Consider the following 19,247-nt stretch of genomic DNA (forward strand, 5'->3'; position numbering starts at 1 on the left):
ACCTTAATAAATAAAAAAATAAAATGAATATCATAGTTGTGGATTCGAGAATTAGTCTCATAGCAAATTCAAAAAGACAAAATTATGAGGGATACATTAAACTGTTTACTTGGAGTGAGATGAGTAGTTAAACTGATTAATAATGCGTCTATTTTAATAATGGTTCATAAAGCTATTGCAAGCACATTAATCCCACAAAGTTTATGTAAACAACTTCACAATAAGTGTGTTTGAAACATTTTCTTTTCAAATAGTATTGAATAATCAAATATGTTGAACTAAGATAAAATTGTATTGATAAAAATGCAAACAAACTCAATATATATCATAGTGAGGAGACTCAAAATTACTACGTTTGATCTAATAGTGAGAAATTTGAGTAATATGTTAGAGGTTCTGAATTCGATCCTCAAAAACTGAATTTTTTTGGTCTATTATAAACCAAAAAATAGTGAGCGAGACTCTTTCATCTTGTATGAAAGATTGCAGAGAGCTTACGAAACATAAGCAGTATAAAATCTTGTATTAGGCCTTCAAAGAAAAAAAAACACATTAATATAAATTGATGCTTTGCATCATAATATCCATGTAACTCGACTTAATTTTAGAGAAATGATATTTGTACAACTAATTTTGGATAATTTTCTCTTTCATACTCTTATTGTATTCTTGTTAACAAGTGTCTTTGAGCTGTGACACTCTTTAAGCACCTTAAATAATAAGTTTTCATAAATCATTTATGCAAATGTGCGAAATCAATGTATTGGCAATTAAAATGTTTAACTTTTTAAATAAATAATTTTTTAAAATGAAATGCTTAAAGAGTACCCCGAGGACACTCATTAGCATTTTCAATTTTTTTTTTTTGGTATAAACATTTTCATTATTTTTATCCAAAAAAAAATAGTTGTCTCAAAAATTGTTCGAAGATAAATTGTATAAATATCATTAATTTTATTGACGGCTTTTAGCCTTTCAATACGTTGGGTCGCCTAAGAGAAAAAAAAAACATATAAATAATTACCACGATAAGAGAAATATTTCAATCAATATAATGATCACAAAAGAAATGTTGGCAATCAAGGAAGAGATTTTATTACTGGCAAAAGAGCAATGACAATTTGAGTGGACAAACCAGTACTCAAAAAACTTAGCACAACAAACCAACCACTACCTATGGGATACAAAATACTAGATTGGATAAATTAAAGATACACACATCATAAATAAAACAAGATTACACATAACTAACAAAAAACCATTAATTAACTGAATGATGTGGATGGATGGATGGATATGATCAAATCCTGGAATCTACGGCCATGATTGTGGAGAGATTCATAGGGTACATGTACTCAGCACTGCCCCTAAGGATTTGTTGGACTATGATTTTATTAGCCTTCTCGGTTGGATGAAATGCATCCCAAAATGCATTAAGTTCTCTGTTTGGGCACAAGTTTGAGATTGGTGTACAAAGCCCAATTCCATTGTATGGCCCTTGTCCACAGCATGCTACCCTTGATGTTACAAATCCTGTCAAGCCCAATTCAATAAACAGAGGGTTAATTAAATTTGTTGGTTGAAGTCAAACAATTTAAAGGTGATTTGAGCTTCATTTGATTGTGACTTGTCAATCAAGATACTCTCAATTTTCTATTTATTTTTATTTCTTTTGTTATTAAAGTTTTTAGATATTTTAGAGTGTATAAAAAAAGTATAAAGTAATGGAGGAAATAGAAAAAATTGAAAATGGAGAGGATTCAAACTCATGACTTGCGAGTGGTCATTTAAAAAAATATCCTTTCATTCTTGAAATTAAATACAAAAACATTTAATTTCTCTATCAAATTTTTTCATTTGAATGTCAAGGGTAACATTTAAGGATAGCGATCATCTCCATTTCTAATATTTTGAGTGTATAAAAGTTTGGTTTTAGAATATGCGTGTCACAATTTCCAAAAGCATGTGCATTCATTCACAAACTATTAGTAATGGAGCTCTTCATTTCATTTTGTGAAATGGAACTCTCCATTACATTTGAAAAATGGAAAGGATCCCTATTCAGCACTCACACATCTCGTAATGATCATGTGACTATTAAAAATCCTCGAAAAATGAATAAAAGGAACAAATGTGTTTAATAACATTACTACAAATAATAGGGTTGAATTATTGTCAAAAAAAAATTAAAACTACTAAGAATCGTCAAAATTGAAGATCAATTTCATTTTTTTTGTCTCTAGTTTATGTTGATAATTCAACTTTATTAGCAAGATAGATTAAAATATGTAATACGGTTGATTATAGTATTCTAAAAAGGTCATGTTAACTGGTGTCTTGGGACACTAGTTAAGGAATAAAAAATGATAACTTTTGTAATGAAAGTAGTATTTTTTATATTTTAAATATATTGATTATACGAGTTTTAAGATGATTATATTATTTTTGGTTTGCTTAACTAGTGTCACAGACATTAATTAAATGTATCCTTCTAAAAATTGTGTCTATATTTATTTACCAATACTAGATTTATGTATTTTCCAAAAACAAAAACATACCATAAGCTTGAGGGTTGGAAATGTAATCCATGTGCATTCTATATGCATCAGCGGAAATGAAGATATCAGAGCCAATTTCTTGATTTAGTCCTCTTAACATTTCAACAAGTTGAGGATTGTATAAGGCTGCAGCTCTCTGCAGTTCTATACCACATTCACCATTTATACCTCTCTGAGCTCTTTCTGCTGGAGCACATCCCAATGGTCCTGTTCCAGTTACAAGAACCCTACGAGCTCCCAAATCATAAAGCTTCTGCATATGTTTAAGTGTGTAGGAACATCAACATTAGAGATAAACAATTTGATTAGCACAAACAAAACATATTATATTATAGAGTTTAAAGTATAAACACCGTTAATGTAAATTAATTTTACGTTGACAACCGATAAGAATAATTCAATATTTCATGTCATATTAAGAAAATAAAGTGAAGTGGATGATGTGACGAAAAATAACTGAACGTATAAAACGGTGCATATTACTTTTTCTCTTTTTATATGTTTGAAAGTGACACAAATTTTATTTTATTCATATGTTAATTTTATTCATATTACTTTTTCTCTTCTTTTTTTTTTTGGTCTTAGAATATTACTTTTTCTCTAATATTAAATTTTATTCATTTGAAAGTGACACAAATTAACATGACCAACTAACATATACATGTCTTTGAAACATGCAACCATTAATTAGAAAGGTCAATTTAAAGATTTCCATATTAATTGATTATTTTAAATATCCTTAAACTTTGATCTCAATTTGGTTATGTACGAAATAAGGAGAAGTGCTAGAAACACTATGAGATAAGTAACAAAGAGCGTGATCAAAATATGGTTACCCTGAGAACTTTGCGGTACTCGGAAATGAGATATCGAACATAGTCTGGAAGAGAAAATTGACGAGATCTTGCTGAATAAGGAACCAAATAGTAGTTGTTGACAAAATCATTGCCTCCAAGAGTAATGAGTACTAATCCTCTGTTTACTAGGTTCCTTGCTCCCTCTGAACCAATGTGTGCACTTACTCTTTTCTGATACAATTGAAATAGCTCTAATTGCTTGTAAATGCGAATTATGTGCAACTGCAAAAACAATCATATATGTATTATGTATAGTTAATGTTAATTATCAATTTAACATAATTTTTTGGTAACATTTTTTTAGCATTCATGAATAAGCTAATAGTTTTATAATGTTACACTTACAAACTGGAATCCGGTATCGTTGAGAATTCCGATCCCGGCAGATGCAAAATTAGCACCAACTAGAAGCTTCTCTCCAACTAGTAGTGGACTCAAAATTGGAAGCGTAGGCTCTAATCCAAGCTCCAAACCTATAATTAACAACAAAAAATGCACATTGATTAATTAAGCCTTACACATGCATGTGGCATGCGACAATGTTGTTATGATTAACTGAGATTCAACTTTTATCGCTTCAAATTGTAGGAGAAAAAAATGTATGAGTACTCAAAACATGTTTATTTATATGAAAATAATATATATAGTGATATAAATTTGATCATACTGATTAGGTCGGGGATGTTATATCCGTTAGAGAAGCGTCCAGTAGGTCTGTGTGACGGATAATCAATGCCATATGGATAATTATCAGCTCGAGCCGTGGTAGCAAGAAAATCATTGTTACCACTATCTACTAGAGAATCTCCAAAAACAAAGAAAGCTCTTGGTTGTTGTTGAGCATAAACACAACCAAGCAAGCTTATCATTACACAAAAACTAATCACCAAAGAAGTAGCCATAGCCATTGCAATGCAAACCAAGTAAAAGAGGAATGAAAAATATTTAATGTATGAGATTCTCAATTTGATGGTTTGTATTGAACATGCAATTGTGAAGGGTATATATAAGGTTAAATCACACACTCATTAATGTATTTTTTCTACCACCTCCCAATGATTTAAAGCAAACCGCCAAATGAAGAAGAAGATTCAAGTGTCTCTCACAAACATAATAGTTCAATGATATCATGAGTGAGTAGTATTAAATTAGAGGGAAGAAGTGAAAACATCCATCTAACTTCAAGTACATGTAATTTGTAGCCGCCAATGTAGCCAGAGTTTTAAATAATAGAAGAGAGTCAGAGTTATTATTCTTCATAAGTACAACATACACTGACTGAATTCATGTAATTTATCAAAGTTAGCAGTTGAAAATTTAATTTACTACCATGAGAAACAAAGTACATCTACCTATAGGTTCATTTGGAATTAGCAGTACTATATTATTAATGAGACACCCACATTGTGGAATGCATGTGTTAATTTTATATTGAAGGGTAAAATATGTATTTCGTCTCTATAAAATTAGCGAATTTTAATTTTTGTCCCCGTAAAAAAATCATATATTTTTATCTCCAAAATTTTTGTGTTTTGTTTTTAACCTTATTAGACAAAATTTTGACATGTTTTTTATATATTTTTAACATAATATGAAATTATATAGGTTTAACATATAAACATGTCTTATAAAAGCGTGATAATATTGACATTAAAATGAATATAAATTGTTCATTATGGACTAAAAACAAAACAAAAAACATGTGCTTTTTTTTATAGGGACAAAAACTAAAATTCGATAATTTTATAGGGATGGAAAACATGTTTAACCCTATATTAAGAGTATAAATAAATTAAACTTTTTATATTAATCTATGTTGTGTTAAATGTATCGCTCTTATTCCCTCTTTCAAATTGTAGAGCTCTAGTATTTATTCCCTTGAAATTTGCAATAAGATCCTTACTTGTAAAGATTAGTTTGATAATAAATGATATAATTTAGAGACTAATTTACTTATAACTTATAAGTCATATAATTTATAGACTAATTTGCTAAAAAATTATATATATATATATATATATATATATATATATATATATAACTCAGTATCAAGTAACTCGTTTCTCTTCTATTTTTATTTTTTTTTATGAAAAAGCTATAAAAAAAAAAGGGATACTATATGATTTTTGTCTCATTAATTTACTCCACCTCAAAAAGAGATGATAAATAGGTGTAATTTTTAAGATTTTATTTCATGAGTAAGAAGTAGTAGTAGTAGTACTTTCCTTACATTAATGTGAGAATGAGAGAGTAGATAGATAGTTAAACATATAGAAGTGTAGATCCAAAAACAGTTGACGTCAAAGTGTGTTAAAATAGGTTGGAAAGAGGACACTATTATAAGCATATTTGAGGCAAATCGAATTGCAGAGTTATGTTCTGCCAGCTTTGTTGTCAACCCATTTCTGGAACTTTGTTTGTTACAATTTATTTGCTATAGCCTCACCTATTGGCTATTGTGTTTGCATGATTCTTCCTAGAATATTTTACTCTCTACAATTTTCAACATAATCTTGTTAAATTATCTATAATTGTTATTGCCTAATTGGTAGTATTAAATAATGTGATCATAAATTTCTGGGAGTATAACTTAGGTGGTAGGACATTGCATCTAATATGCAGAATCGAAAGTTTCAATTTTAATACTTCAATTTATTCACTTTAAAAATAAAATTCTAGCTACTTGACAAAAAAATAAATAACGTGATCATAATTCTCCTAAAGCATAAACTTGAAGGAAAAAAAATTAATATAAAGTGTCGATCGACTTTGCTGACAACTATCTTCGTCGCTGACTGTCCTTAATAGAGTCTCGAATATTAATCACTTTTTTTTTACTATTTACAAGACTCGAACTCAATTTATTTATTTTTTTAAGAATTCGAGTCAAATTCCATTCCTACCAAAGTAACGTTGGTTTTTCTCAAAAAAAGAAAAAGTAATGTTGGTTAATTTCCATAATTTATAGTACATGTTTTGGCACTTGACATGATTAATCATATTTCAGCCATAATCAATCTAATTCTAAATGCATCACTATCAAAGATATTCATTATTGTCAATTCTTATAATTAAATGAACTTTTAATAGAATTCAAAAGACATTGATTTATAAGTTAGTTAGAACCAAATTAAAAAAATCTATAATTGGCTCATGAATTTGGAGATTGAAACTTGCAACCATATGACTGTTTGATCAAAGGTCCAAATCCAATGTCAATTGTCTAAATTAATTAAGTCTAACATCACCAACACATACATATATATACCTAAAAGTTAAGCACGACTTAGACAGCGATATTTAAAGATCATGGGACTAAAATAATACATGAAGAACGTGTAACCTAAGAATAAACAAGTCTCTCTCTATTAAAGACATGATTGTGTGCTCATGATCATGTTTTATTTCAATCATGACTAATCACGTTTTCTGTTAAACTATAATAATGTCACTCTCACAAATTGATTGGTTTAGAGCAACAAATATCGATTGGTCCATATTAGTCCTTTTCAAGCCAAACATGATTTTAAAAAATAACCATGTGTTTTTTCTTCTATAATTTCCTACATCCTAATCTAAGTGACATTTTAGTAAAATAATTTATTCCAACTTTGTCCCTTAATTATACCATTAAGAACTATCAAGTTTGAGTCAACTCCATATTAATTGAAATAGTTGAGATTAAACAACATATAAGTATGAAGACTCATAAATCCAGTGTCTTAAATTTTTTGGTGAAAGTGTAATCTCAATGTCACTTGTATGATTGTTGATCAATGTTCAATATACCAATCTAACTCAGTGAGGCTCGCCCCTCACGACCAAAAAAATATCAATATTGTTTTATAGTCTCTATCTTTTAGTATTAAACCTCATTGTGTATGTACAGTTTATAGTAATCAATAGTTGTTAACATGAATATTATTTTGGCCAAATGCATATCCAGAAATCTTTTAAGTTTTAAGTCTTACATATTATTTTAGTACTCTATCGTTTTACGTTTGTAACAATTAAGTTGTTAATGGTCACGTCAACGTTTTTGTAAACGTATGATATCTGGAATTGTAACGGTGTGACAAGTTAGCAACTTCTTAAAAAAAAAACAAGTTAGCAACTTAAAAGAACTTGTTACCTAAAAAACTTAAAGACTTGACTTTTACATTTATTTATTCATTTATTATTGTTCTTAATCTATACAATACAACATTAAACAGCGGTACCTAAGAGCGCTAAGATTAAATGACGCGTGTTATGCGTTGGACTCCCTTTCTATATGGAGAAAGGTCCAAGTTTGTTACTCTATTATGTCTCACTTCTAAAAATTGAGAAAGGTCATACTTAATTAGGGTTATAAGAAGAGTGTGTTTTGGTGAGAAGAATAACCTTTAAAGAGAGAAAAGAAGAGTAAAACTCGTTTATGTTTTTCTCAAATCAATTCCAGAAAAGTAGCAATTGTTGATTCGTTAACCGTTGAATCGTCGAAATAAGGTTTGAGCAGTGACATTTTGCATTCGCACTATACTAGGTTTTTGGGAGTTTTCAATTTTCCGTTCTCAAAATTGTAAGTTTTTGTGCTTTGTTGTTTGATTGATTGTGTTGACACTATTTGTGCTCTACTTCGAGACTCTCTTGTACTCTTATTTAATTATAGTTGACCTGTTTTTTTAGTTTGTACTTGACCCATGAGTTTTTCCTCACACAGTGAAGATTTTTTACATTAAAATATCGATTTTCTCTTGTGTGTCCTTATTTTGTTCAGCTTGCTACTATATATTTGTTGTTAATCCTCAAAACTAGGTTCTTACAAAATTTGGAGAATTTTATTTCTATTGTGTATTAGTCTTTTATTGTTATCATGTGTCAGTTCATCATCGCGTAAGTCTCTTCTAACTTAACTAGTGTTTTGAATTTGATCTCTGAACATCCGGTAGCATTACTCTTAAAAATTTCTCACTTATTTGGATGTTCACATAGAAGATACCTATATTTACAAATATCATTGAATTAGGTAGTGGGGACTATAAGCAGACAGATATAACTTGTTCACGTGGTCAACATAAATACGATTATATTCAGTCACACCTACTCTCTCCTCCACTCCAGGGTCACTAGTTTCTGCTTACTATGCTCATCATCGGTGCTAATAGTGCCACATACGGCCAAATTATATACATTAGCTGTAATATTAATATTTTGCTGTATGCACAACAAAATAAATTTTATTTAAACCAATTAATTTATTTTCAAATTAAAATGACCTATGTTGCACTTATTTTCAAATTTATTTTTGGTCTAAATAAATATGTTGGACTATTGGTGTCCTTTTAGTGGTTCCCTGGGATGCTATTCAGGGACATATATCTAGTAAGAAAGGGAACTCTTATTTGAGAGTGAGAGATTAGTTATGGGTCTTTAGATTAAAATGGATGATTGGAACTAAATTATATTGTTAAGTGAGCTTAAATTATCGGTGATTCATATATGCCTTTCTTTTGCTCTCATATAATATAATCTCTTCCTATTTTATTTAATTTTAAAAAGAAAAACAAGTCATTTCCTTCTCAAATAGGCCCTAAAATTGTCCAAAACTTAATTCTCAAACTCACCTGTAATAATCAACCCTACGAGTCATGAGATATTAATTTGAACGTGAGGTGACATCATCAACAATTGTGTTTGTGTACGCATTGAAATGGGGGTTTGATAAGGAAAAAAATGAAATTAATTTGCTAAGATATATTAAAAAGATAACAGGCTATCAATTTAGTCTTTAAATTATCACCCTCACTTTAATTTAGTTCTTAAACTATGTAAATACAATAATTATAATTATGGTGTGTTTGATTTGCAAAACAATACGTATTGGACAGAACAATACATGATAGAACAAGATAGTATAGGATAGGACAAAACTATGCCGGAAAGAGATAGGGCGATAATATTTTATATATTCGAAAATAAAATGGGTATTTTCGTATTTTTTTATAGTTGTACTGTAGACAAAAAGTTATTTCGTGGTTCAGTGGGGGACAAAAATTATTGTTTTTGTCATATCTCGTGCTACCTACTTTGCCCACTCCTACAAACAAATTCTAAATCAAAAAGGGTACAACAAAGCATTTAATAACTTGCTTTGAATTGTAAGGGATTGAGTACCTATTTTACTCCTTTTATAATTCATTCTTTTGATTATCAAAAAAAAAAAATTGTTCAACCCAGTCCTTTATTTTTTAGCAGATCAAACGTATCCTTAGTCTTTAAAATATATAAAATTTATCAATTTATTCACAATATTTTTTTTTAATGAAAAATTATTAGTTATCAGTATATTACCCATCCCACCCCATTTATTCATAATTATTGACATATTATAAACTAAATTGGTGGATTTTTATATACTTTAGGGATTAACCCACGAATTTCTTATATTTTAAGAACTAATTATTATATTTATTATTTATACAGTTGATGAACTAAATTGGAGATATGATTATAGTTTAGGTACTAAATTGATGTTTTATTCATTAAAACACAAGTGGTGCTAATAACAACTTTCATTTTAACAAAATTCTGTGCATGTTTACTTGGACTAATTTACAAGCCTACTACAACTTTTGGGCTTTGTCTAGTCTCGCAAATTAGAAATTTGCTATTTAAGCCCCCTCCCCCTAAATGGTCTTACGTTACGCCCTCCAAAGTTTCAAAAATACCCTAGAAGAAAAACACCAAAAATGAAAAACCATCCACCTCTTGACCAAAAAGAAAAATACCAACATCTTATTCTCTAAATTAGGACATTCATCGTTACAATAGAGAAAAAGATCCTCATGAATTTCTAAGGTTCCATATAATTTACTTATAATTTGCAGTACATAATAACATTGTAGTCTACACAATTAATATATAGTATACAACATTTTGTGCTAGAAATTAAATCAAATACAACATCTTGTGCTTAGGAGTATAAATAAAGACATTAACTCTTAAGAATATATTATATTACTATTAGGTCCTTGAATCCAAAAGCATAATGGTACTGAGATTCATTGGATGCATGTATTCACTGGATCCTATCATGAACCTGTCTACAATCATTCTGTTTGCTCTTTCACTTGGATGGAAAGGGTCCCAAAATACAAATGCATCTCTATCTGGACATAGGTTTGATGCTGGAGTACATAGTCCAATCCCATTGTAGGGTCCTTGACCACAACATGCAACTTTTGATGTGGCAAATCCTGCATATGAAAATGTGATTATCGACTTATATCGTTAAAATCCGAACCACATAAATTTAACTCACTTCTAACTATCCTAATTAATTTTTCAAAATCAATTTTTGTCACAAAGCCTCCGAAATTCAATTTTATGTCATATGTGTTAACCGATAGTATATGAGAATTTTTCTAACAGGAAACCAACTACTATAATGTTGGCTTGCGAATTAAAATACAACTGGTTGTAGTGAGGAGGTTAAATTTAAATTTATGGTGGTGTAAAATAATAATGCATCCAATGTGAGAGAGGTTGGTAGTTGGCCATAAATATGAAGAATGCTCCAAAGCTTTAAATATATAACTACGGTTAACCAATACCAACGAGTCATAGTAGCTAGTAGGTAATTGTAAATTTTGTACGTGTTTGAATTGTAGCAATTGACTCTCCTCATGAAAATGTACATTATGTACTTCTCATAATGTGAAGAGTTTAAATAGGAACCCCCACAAGCTGGAGAAATAATGTACCTATGTAAACACTATTCATAGAGTGAAAAAAAGCTAAAACTCGCACGTTAAATTCTAGCTTGTACATGACTTGTACCCAAAAAAATAGTACGTAACTTATTAGCTTCAATGTTTGACTAGATGAGGTTAAAATTATGGTTGTGTTTGATCCGTTAAAAAATAAGAGATTGGATAGAATAATTTATGTTGTACTATGTTTGATTTTAACATTATTTCTAGTACTGGACAAACTGGGGGACAATGGGCAGGACAAAAAGTTAAATTCTTGTCCCCCATAGAAGTGACAGAACCACGGTACAACTTTTTGTCTTCTGCACAAGTTGTTTAAAATACCAAAATAGTCTTTTGTCCACCAAACATCATATAACACAAAGTTTGTTCAATACCTTAAATGTTTGTCATGTGTTGTTCTATTTTATACTATCATATACTATTTTGTCCAATATTTATATTTTGCATATCAAACGGACCTTATTTAATTTTTAGTTAATTACATCCTACATTGTGTAAGCCATATATATTTCCCTTTCTTCATGTCTTATGTATAATACTACTATAACTCATTTATACTTTCTCCAATCCAACCACTCAGAATGTGGTCCCTAAACCCGGTTTTCCTCTTTTAACGGGATCTGCAAGCGGTGGCTTCATTTGGATTGGGCAGAGTAAATTATTTTAAAATAGGGGATTAAAAGTTCAGATTTTTTAAAATAGGGGATCAAAAAGTTGGCTTTTAAAATAGGAGATCAAAAGTTCATGTTTTTCAAATATGACATTTCAAGGTATTTAATTTTACCTACTCAACTAAAAATACTAAAAATTTAATAGAAATGTCATATTTATAACTCTTACTTGAGACCTTTTTTGGCCTAAAATTTTGGAACCTAAAACTCTTACTTGAGTTGCTTGACCTTTGAGCCGGCCCTGAGAATACGGTATAGATTTATTCAATATTGAAACTAAGGTTAGACGAGTTAAATTCTAAAGCTCAATAGAGTCATAGTAGCTGTCAAGATTTACAAAACCCCTACAAAAATACTCATAAAACTAAAGTTAAGTTGAACTCACATTAGAAGTACGGTTTGTAAAAACTACAAACATACTCTTATTTAAAAGTTCCTCTTTGCCGAGCTTGATAACGCTAGCTTATGTTAAGGCAATAAGCTAACCATTAAAAATCATGAATGCTATAAAATTAAAAAGTAGGAACAAAGACAAACCGTATGCTTGTGGATCACCAATAAAATCCATATTTGCTGCAAAGGCATTTGCAGAAATAAAAACATCAGAACCAATTTCAGAGTTGAGTTGACCCAACAATTGAACAAGTTGAGGATTGAACAGATCGCCAGCTTCCTGAAGTTCTGCATAACATTCACCATTTCTGCTATGTTGGGCTAATTCTGCTGGTGCACACCCTAACGGTCCCGTACCTGTCACCATAACTCTTCTTGCCCCCAATTCATAAAGCCTCTGTAATATGCATGCATTATGCATATCAACAAGTGCATCATCATTTTATTTTGTATGTCGTCAGAATTAATTATGAGAGTATGTAAAAAGAGACAATTGTGTAAGAGATAGACCCCATAACACATTAATTTTGCATTTATATTTATAGATATAGTATATCATATACATTTGTCCACATGCATGATTATTAGCGAGTCATCTCTCATCCAATGTGAGACTTTTAAGATACTCCTCATGCTCAATATTATTAGGTTTGGTACGTAAATATAAATGGCAGGTGATAACCTGATAGCAGAAACCCGACAATACGTGGTCCAACAAATCTTGAATTAGACTCTAATTAATACTTATCTAAGAATTACAAAATTCAGCTTATAAGATAGAAATTACGAAATTTATAAACATATATTCATATCACATCTCAATTCAATGTGTATCGCCATCAATCTCTCATAAATCATAATGCATCTTTGTAAAGGTCTCTAAGCCTCCAAAATAAAAACACACAATAATTTAACATTCATAAGTTGATATAGGACATTGCATAATCTCATGTAGCTTAGCTTAGCTAGTAAGGCACGTGCATATATATAGTTGTGCCTTGGGGTTGCTAGTTCAAATCAATTTGAAGATATTCATAGTTTTTCTATGTTATTTAGTCTTACAAGAAATTGTCTTAGCTTAGCTTAATTTTAATTGTGTTTCCTTCTAATTCTAATAAGGGTAAATGATCATTTACCCCCCCTGTAAAATAAGGAAATTTTCATTTACCCCCCTGCACAAATTTTTTTTCTGTTTACCCCCCTGCAAAAAATAGATTCTCTCATTTCGCCCCCTGGGTGTACAGCAGGACAAGTGAATGTGCAAATTTGCTGACGTGGCTTGTACACATGGAAAAAAATCATTTATATTTATTTTTAAATTCCACGTCAGATATTATTTTTTTCAAAAAATAAAAATAAAATATTTTTTTTCCTACAAAATTTAAAAAACGAATTTTGTTTTTTTTTAAAAAAATTTTAAAAAACATTTCCTAGAAATAACTTTTTTTTTTCGTACAAAATTATTGAGTATTTTTTCCTAAAATAAAATAAAAAATGAATTTTCTTATTTTACTCCAAAAATAAAGATTTATTTTCAAATCTTTTTGAATTAAAAAAAACAAAATCTTCGCCGTAATCGTTTGCTTCCACCGTCATGATTGTATTCGTCGTCGTCTTCTTCAATCGCCGAAATCATCTTCTACTTCATTATTGTCTTCTGCTTCTTTATATTTTTCTAGTTTTAGGGCAAATGGTTTTGATAGAAGAGGAAAACACCAATAAAACTTGTTTTTCTATTTTATATTTTTTTTGAAATTTTTCTATTTTTTTTAATTCAAAGAGAATAACAAAATATAAAGTTTTATTTTTAAAAAATAAAGATTATGTTTTTTTTAATTCAAAAAGTTTAAAAATATATCTTTAAAATTTTTATTTCGGAAATAAACTTTATTTCGGAGTAAATCTTTATTTTGGGAGCAAAATAAGAAAATTCTTTTTTTTTTTTATTTTGGGAGGAATTTTTTTTTGTTGGAAATTTTTTTAAAATCATTTATATGAAAAAAAAATTAATTTTTTTTGTAGGAATTTTTTTAAAAAATTTTGGGGAAAAAAACAGAATTTTTTTTTTTATTTTGTAGGAAAAAAATTATTTTTTATTTTTTTTAAAAAATATTATCTGACGTGGAATTTAAAAAATAAATATAAATGATTTTTTCCACATGTACAAGTCACGTCAACAGGTTTACATAGTCACTTGTCCTGTTGTACACCCAGGGGGCGAAATGAGGGAATCTATTTTTTGCAAGGGGGTAAACAGAAAAAAAAATCTGTGCAGGGGGGTAAATGAAAATTTACTTATTTTGCAGGGGGGTAAATGATCATTTACCCTTCTAATAAGGACTAATGTCAATATAATTACAGGTTGATCTAATCTAAAAACTCTTGCCGGTAACATTTGATATTTAATGTATTTTCTAACAACAAAGGCTCTCTTTGGTAAAATTAAGCTATAAGCTAGCTGATAGCTGAAAAACTAGCTTATAGCTGAAAAACTAGCTGATTGAAATTAAAGTGTTTGGTAAAATTAGCTTTTTAAATGATTGATAAAATAAAAAGACATAAAAGGACATTTATATGTAGTGGGTAGTTTTTTTTAGTGGGTAGTTTTTTATTTTATAAAAAATAATAAAATTAAATTAAAGGTTAAAAATGGAAAAAACCGTAAAAAGCTATAAGCTATAAGCTCAAACGCTACTTGAAATAGCATCTCAAAAAAAGCTATAAGCTCGTGAGAAAAACTTTTTACCAAACACTTTTATTTTTTTTCAAACAAGCTTATAAGCTAGTCCAATAAGCTATAAGCTAGCTTATTGGACTTACCAAACACACCCAAAGTGTAGTTAAGTAATATGGGTTGAGAAATTTCTGCAACAAACAAACTTGTCATCTAATAAACTAACCACTAACATTTATCTATTCAAAAAAGTGTTGTTCCTTTCAAAAATTTATTGTCTATTAAATTCGTGTATTTTTCACCCGTTTATGAATCTCATTCAAGTAATGGCTATATCTACATTTTTTTGTCGGACATTATTTGTCCCCTATGCCTATAACTTATTATGCAAGAATAATAAATGTTATTCGTACATGTAAATTTTTGCACTTCCATTTTACTCTCAAGAGTTAAAAGGGTACGGTCAGGGACGGACCCAAGGGGGGCAAGCAGCGGCTCCAACCCCCCCTCTCCCATGCATATATGTTTAATATATATAACTTTTAATGTATATGAGTTGCTAATGACACCTCTTAATTTACCCACTCTTGTTTTAGGTACTTCTAAATAAACTATTGTGATTTTATCTTATAATTTTGAGTTAAATATATTTTTTGTCTTTATAAAATTAAGAGTTTTTAAGTTTTGTCCTTCAAAAAATTTACTTTTAGTCCATATTTGTATTTTATAGCAATTATTTTGAGGACTAAAAGTATCAATTTTTTGTAAAAATATCTGAAAATAGGGACTATTCTTAACAAACTACAAGATTTTAGAGGATATTTTGAGTTAAAATTTAATAGGACTAAACATAAAAACTTGTTATTTTATAAGGACAAAAAATATATTTAACTCTATTATTTATTATTAAAAAATAAAAGAAATTCAACCCCCCATGTGATTGATTTCTGGATCCGTCCCTGGGTACGGTGGGTGAACTTGGAATTCATCGGATAAAAAGGTAAAGAGATGGCCAACTTAAGTTGTTTGTTTTCTTTTAAAATAAAATGTACAATTTTACAATATTATAGGTGATATTTATAAAAGGGTCATGTTAAATAGTCTCCGGACACTTGTTAAACATATTAAAAATAGAAATAAAAGATAAAATTAATATTTGTAAAGTAATTTTTTACATTTTTAAGTTGTTGAATGCAAGTTTCAAGACAAAATTTAAGTTTAACTAGTGTCTCAGAGACACTGTTTAGCATAATTGTTAATCAAGAAATACAGTCTTAAACTGTGTTAACCATTTAAGTCGATTTATAAATTTAATGTCAACCTTGTGTGCAAGAAAAAAAATTTAATCAAAATATTTCAACAAAATAAAGATAGAGAATGAATCGAATCAGGTGAAATTCATAGAATAAACATAATATTAGGCTTTTCATCAACAAAAAAAAAATAATAATATTAGGCTATCCCATTTATAAAGCATCTAGTTGACCAAAAATGAAAAATATTAACATGGCTCATTCCTAAATCTAGCTGTATATACACATTATTCAAAGTTTTTCATTCATTTCCGTTTTAGGATCATTTTATAACCATTGCATGTCTTTCATACTCAAGAAAAATGTTAAACAAAAGTTAATAATCAAAGACAAAAACAGAGATACATAGTATACTAGTATTCACAAAATAGTGACAAAAGAGAGAGTAAAAGATAGCAATATATACCGCAAGAATTTTACGATACTCGGAAATGAGGTATACGACATAATCTGGGAGACGAAATTGGCGCGATCTTGCAGAGAAAGGTATGAGAAAATAGTTGTTGACAAAATCATTTCCACCTAAAGTAATGAGAAATAAAGCTTCATTCACCAGTCTCACTGTCTCTTCTTCTCCAATTAGTGCACTCACTCTTTGCTGATACTGCTCAAATAACTCTAATTGTTTTGTGATTCTGATTATGTTTACCTGCAAACATAAATGTATACACAATTTTGGTCAAAAAAATATCTATACACAATTTCATACATCCTTAGTTTAGACTGAAAACATATATTTTTCTTCATCTTACGAATAATATTTGGTTTATCAACAATAAGAGTTTGACTTTGTAACTTTAATGTACGAAGTTCAAATATCATCAGAAACGGTTGTAAAATGTTACCGTTATTAATAATAATTCATCTTTTCCTAAATTTTTTCTAAAAAAATACTTGGTCTCTTTAATTAAACAGAAAATTTAAAACATATCAGTGCAAAAAAATGTAGTACAGACAGAATTTAAGGTAGCTTACAAATTGAATTCCAGTATCATTGAGAATTCCAATTCCAGCAGAAGCAAAGTTAGCACCATTTAGTAGCGCCTCTCCATTTAGTTGAGGACTCAAATATGGTAATGTTGGTTCCGATCCAATTCTTTCGCCTAGCACATTATAATTAATCAAATCAATTAATTAAGTGATGCAATTTAAACTATATGTTATGCATACAAAACTATAAATCAATAATTGAGATTAGGATATGCGCGTATACTTATAATGTCAGGGATGTTGAGGCCATTGGAGAAGCGTCCGGTGGGACGATGAGTCGGGTAATCAATGCCATAAGGGTAGTTATCGGCACGAGCAGTGGTGAATAAGTAGTTATTGTTACCATTGTCAACAAGTGAATCACCAAAAACAAAAAATGCTCGAGCTTCAACTTGTGGAACAACAATGTTCCATGTTATTAGCATACAAGAAACAAAAACTAGTACTCTGTGGTTGTTTTGGTCCATGGATTGGATTGGATAGTATAATGCCTCTAGACAAATTAAATGGCAAAGTTTTATGGCTTTTACTAGAGAAGAAACTACCTATGTGTTTGTGATTTGTGAATGAGTATGGGAGTGTCTTTATATAGAGGTAATTTGTTGTGATATTTGATGTGCAGAATTTAATAGCTTCTGCTACCACCACCCCAACAAATATAGACATAGCTACTTTTACCGTACATCTTTTACGGTTCATGAGTTTGTTTTCGCCATTGAATCAATAAATTTCACTATTAGATTAAATGAGATGTGATGTTACATAATTGATCCAATTGTGAGATTTTTATTGTTTCAATTATAAAAACAAATTTATACATAGCGAGAAATTTGTGCGCTCCCGGCCGACTAAACCACCTAATTTGGTTTAAGAGTCAGTTCTGACATCAAGTGATTTCAGCTCACTCTCGATCGTTGTTACGGAGGATCGAATCGTGATTTTCCCTACCAAGTTCAGCACCAATCACCACTGAACCATCTAACTATTGTTTGCGTTAGACAAAGCCATAAATAAAGGCATGTCAGTAGTATTGAATTACTATATTCACCAATGTTAGTGTGTATTAAATGCACACAATGGCTAGATCTGTTTTTTTTTTTTTTTTTTTATCTTTTACTTTTCATTGTTTTCCCACAGTACTAATTCCAACTAAGGTGATTTGGATGTTTATAAAAAAAAGAAGTAAACACTTATATAAGGGAATCAAAATTGAACTAAAAGCAGTAGAATTATCAAACAGAAGTGCAGTCGCATGAGAAATATGAGAAGGATCATAGTACAGTAACAGTAGTAAGTAAGTACAGAATCATATCAAATGTGTGTGCGGCAATAAGTAAATCAGAAAAAAGATGTATCTACCACATTTATACCTTGTTTATCTTGTTCCCAATTTTCCTGACCTAGTGAACCTGTATGTGGATCCTGTCTAAAGAGAGTAAAAAAATATGATTTTTTGGTACAGAGATATAAAACTTTATTATGATCGGATCATAATCTTGTAAACTTTATTATAGATTATTATGATCGGATCATAATCTATATCTCCTTTTAGGCTCCGTTTAGTACGATGAAAGAAAGTTGAATGAAAAAAAAATTACGCAAATCAATATATGAATTTGGACCAAAGTCAGTCTAAGTTTATGCATTGGTTTGCATAATTTTTTTTTCTTCCACTTTATTTCCATTGTACCAAACGGACCATTAAGGTTTATAACTTTTAAAATTTATGAATAATTATTTATTAAAAAATTATACATTTAATATAAAATAAATAAATTTTTATACAAATTTATTATTTTGGATTTTTTAACATGTGAAAATATGCAAATGATAGAAAAACTCCTTTTTTTTTTAAAACCAATACTTTCATCCCCAAACGTTAATATAATAATATGGGTCAAATGGTGTTTTTTAAATTTAAAATAAAAAAGGTTTTGAGATCGGGAGTTAGTGTTTAGTGGTATCTCTATAGGTCGAGTCGATGTATTTTCTGGTGGTGTGAAAATTGAGGAGTGTATTTCTAAGAATGGGTTT

The 19,247-nt window shown here is 29.5% G+C and overlaps 2 protein-coding genes across 2 annotated transcripts; both read right to left on the bottom strand.

The window, feature by feature from the left end:
• Positions 1-1,072: 1,072 nt before the first annotated feature.
• On the bottom strand, positions 1,073-4,464 carry LOC123889622 (GDSL esterase/lipase At5g33370-like). Its single transcript, XM_045939038.1, has 5 exons — positions 4,083-4,464; positions 3,761-3,888; positions 3,395-3,637; positions 2,559-2,811; positions 1,073-1,533 (listed from the first exon to the last, which is right to left on the bottom strand). Exons 1-5 carry the CDS (start codon positions 4,321-4,323, stop codon positions 1,301-1,303), a joined length of 1,098 nt encoding a protein of 365 aa, XP_045794994.1. The 5' UTR covers positions 4,324-4,464; the 3' UTR covers positions 1,073-1,300.
• Positions 4,465-10,237: 5,773 nt separating this feature from the next.
• LOC123889623 (GDSL esterase/lipase LTL1-like) lies at positions 10,238-17,791 on the bottom strand. The gene is made up of 5 exons (XM_045939039.1): positions 17,437-17,791; positions 17,199-17,326; positions 16,630-16,872; positions 12,381-12,633; positions 10,238-10,653 (listed from the first exon to the last, which is right to left on the bottom strand). Exons 1-5 carry the CDS (start codon positions 17,678-17,680, stop codon positions 10,421-10,423), a joined length of 1,101 nt encoding a protein of 366 aa, XP_045794995.1. The 5' UTR covers positions 17,681-17,791; the 3' UTR covers positions 10,238-10,420.
• Between the last annotated feature and the right edge of the window lie 1,456 nt (positions 17,792-19,247).

Source organism: Trifolium pratense, linkage group LG6 (assembly GCF_020283565.1).
Source record: "Trifolium pratense cultivar HEN17-A07 linkage group LG6, ARS_RC_1.1, whole genome shotgun sequence".
NCBI lineage: Eukaryota > Viridiplantae > Streptophyta > Magnoliopsida > Fabales > Fabaceae > Trifolium > Trifolium pratense.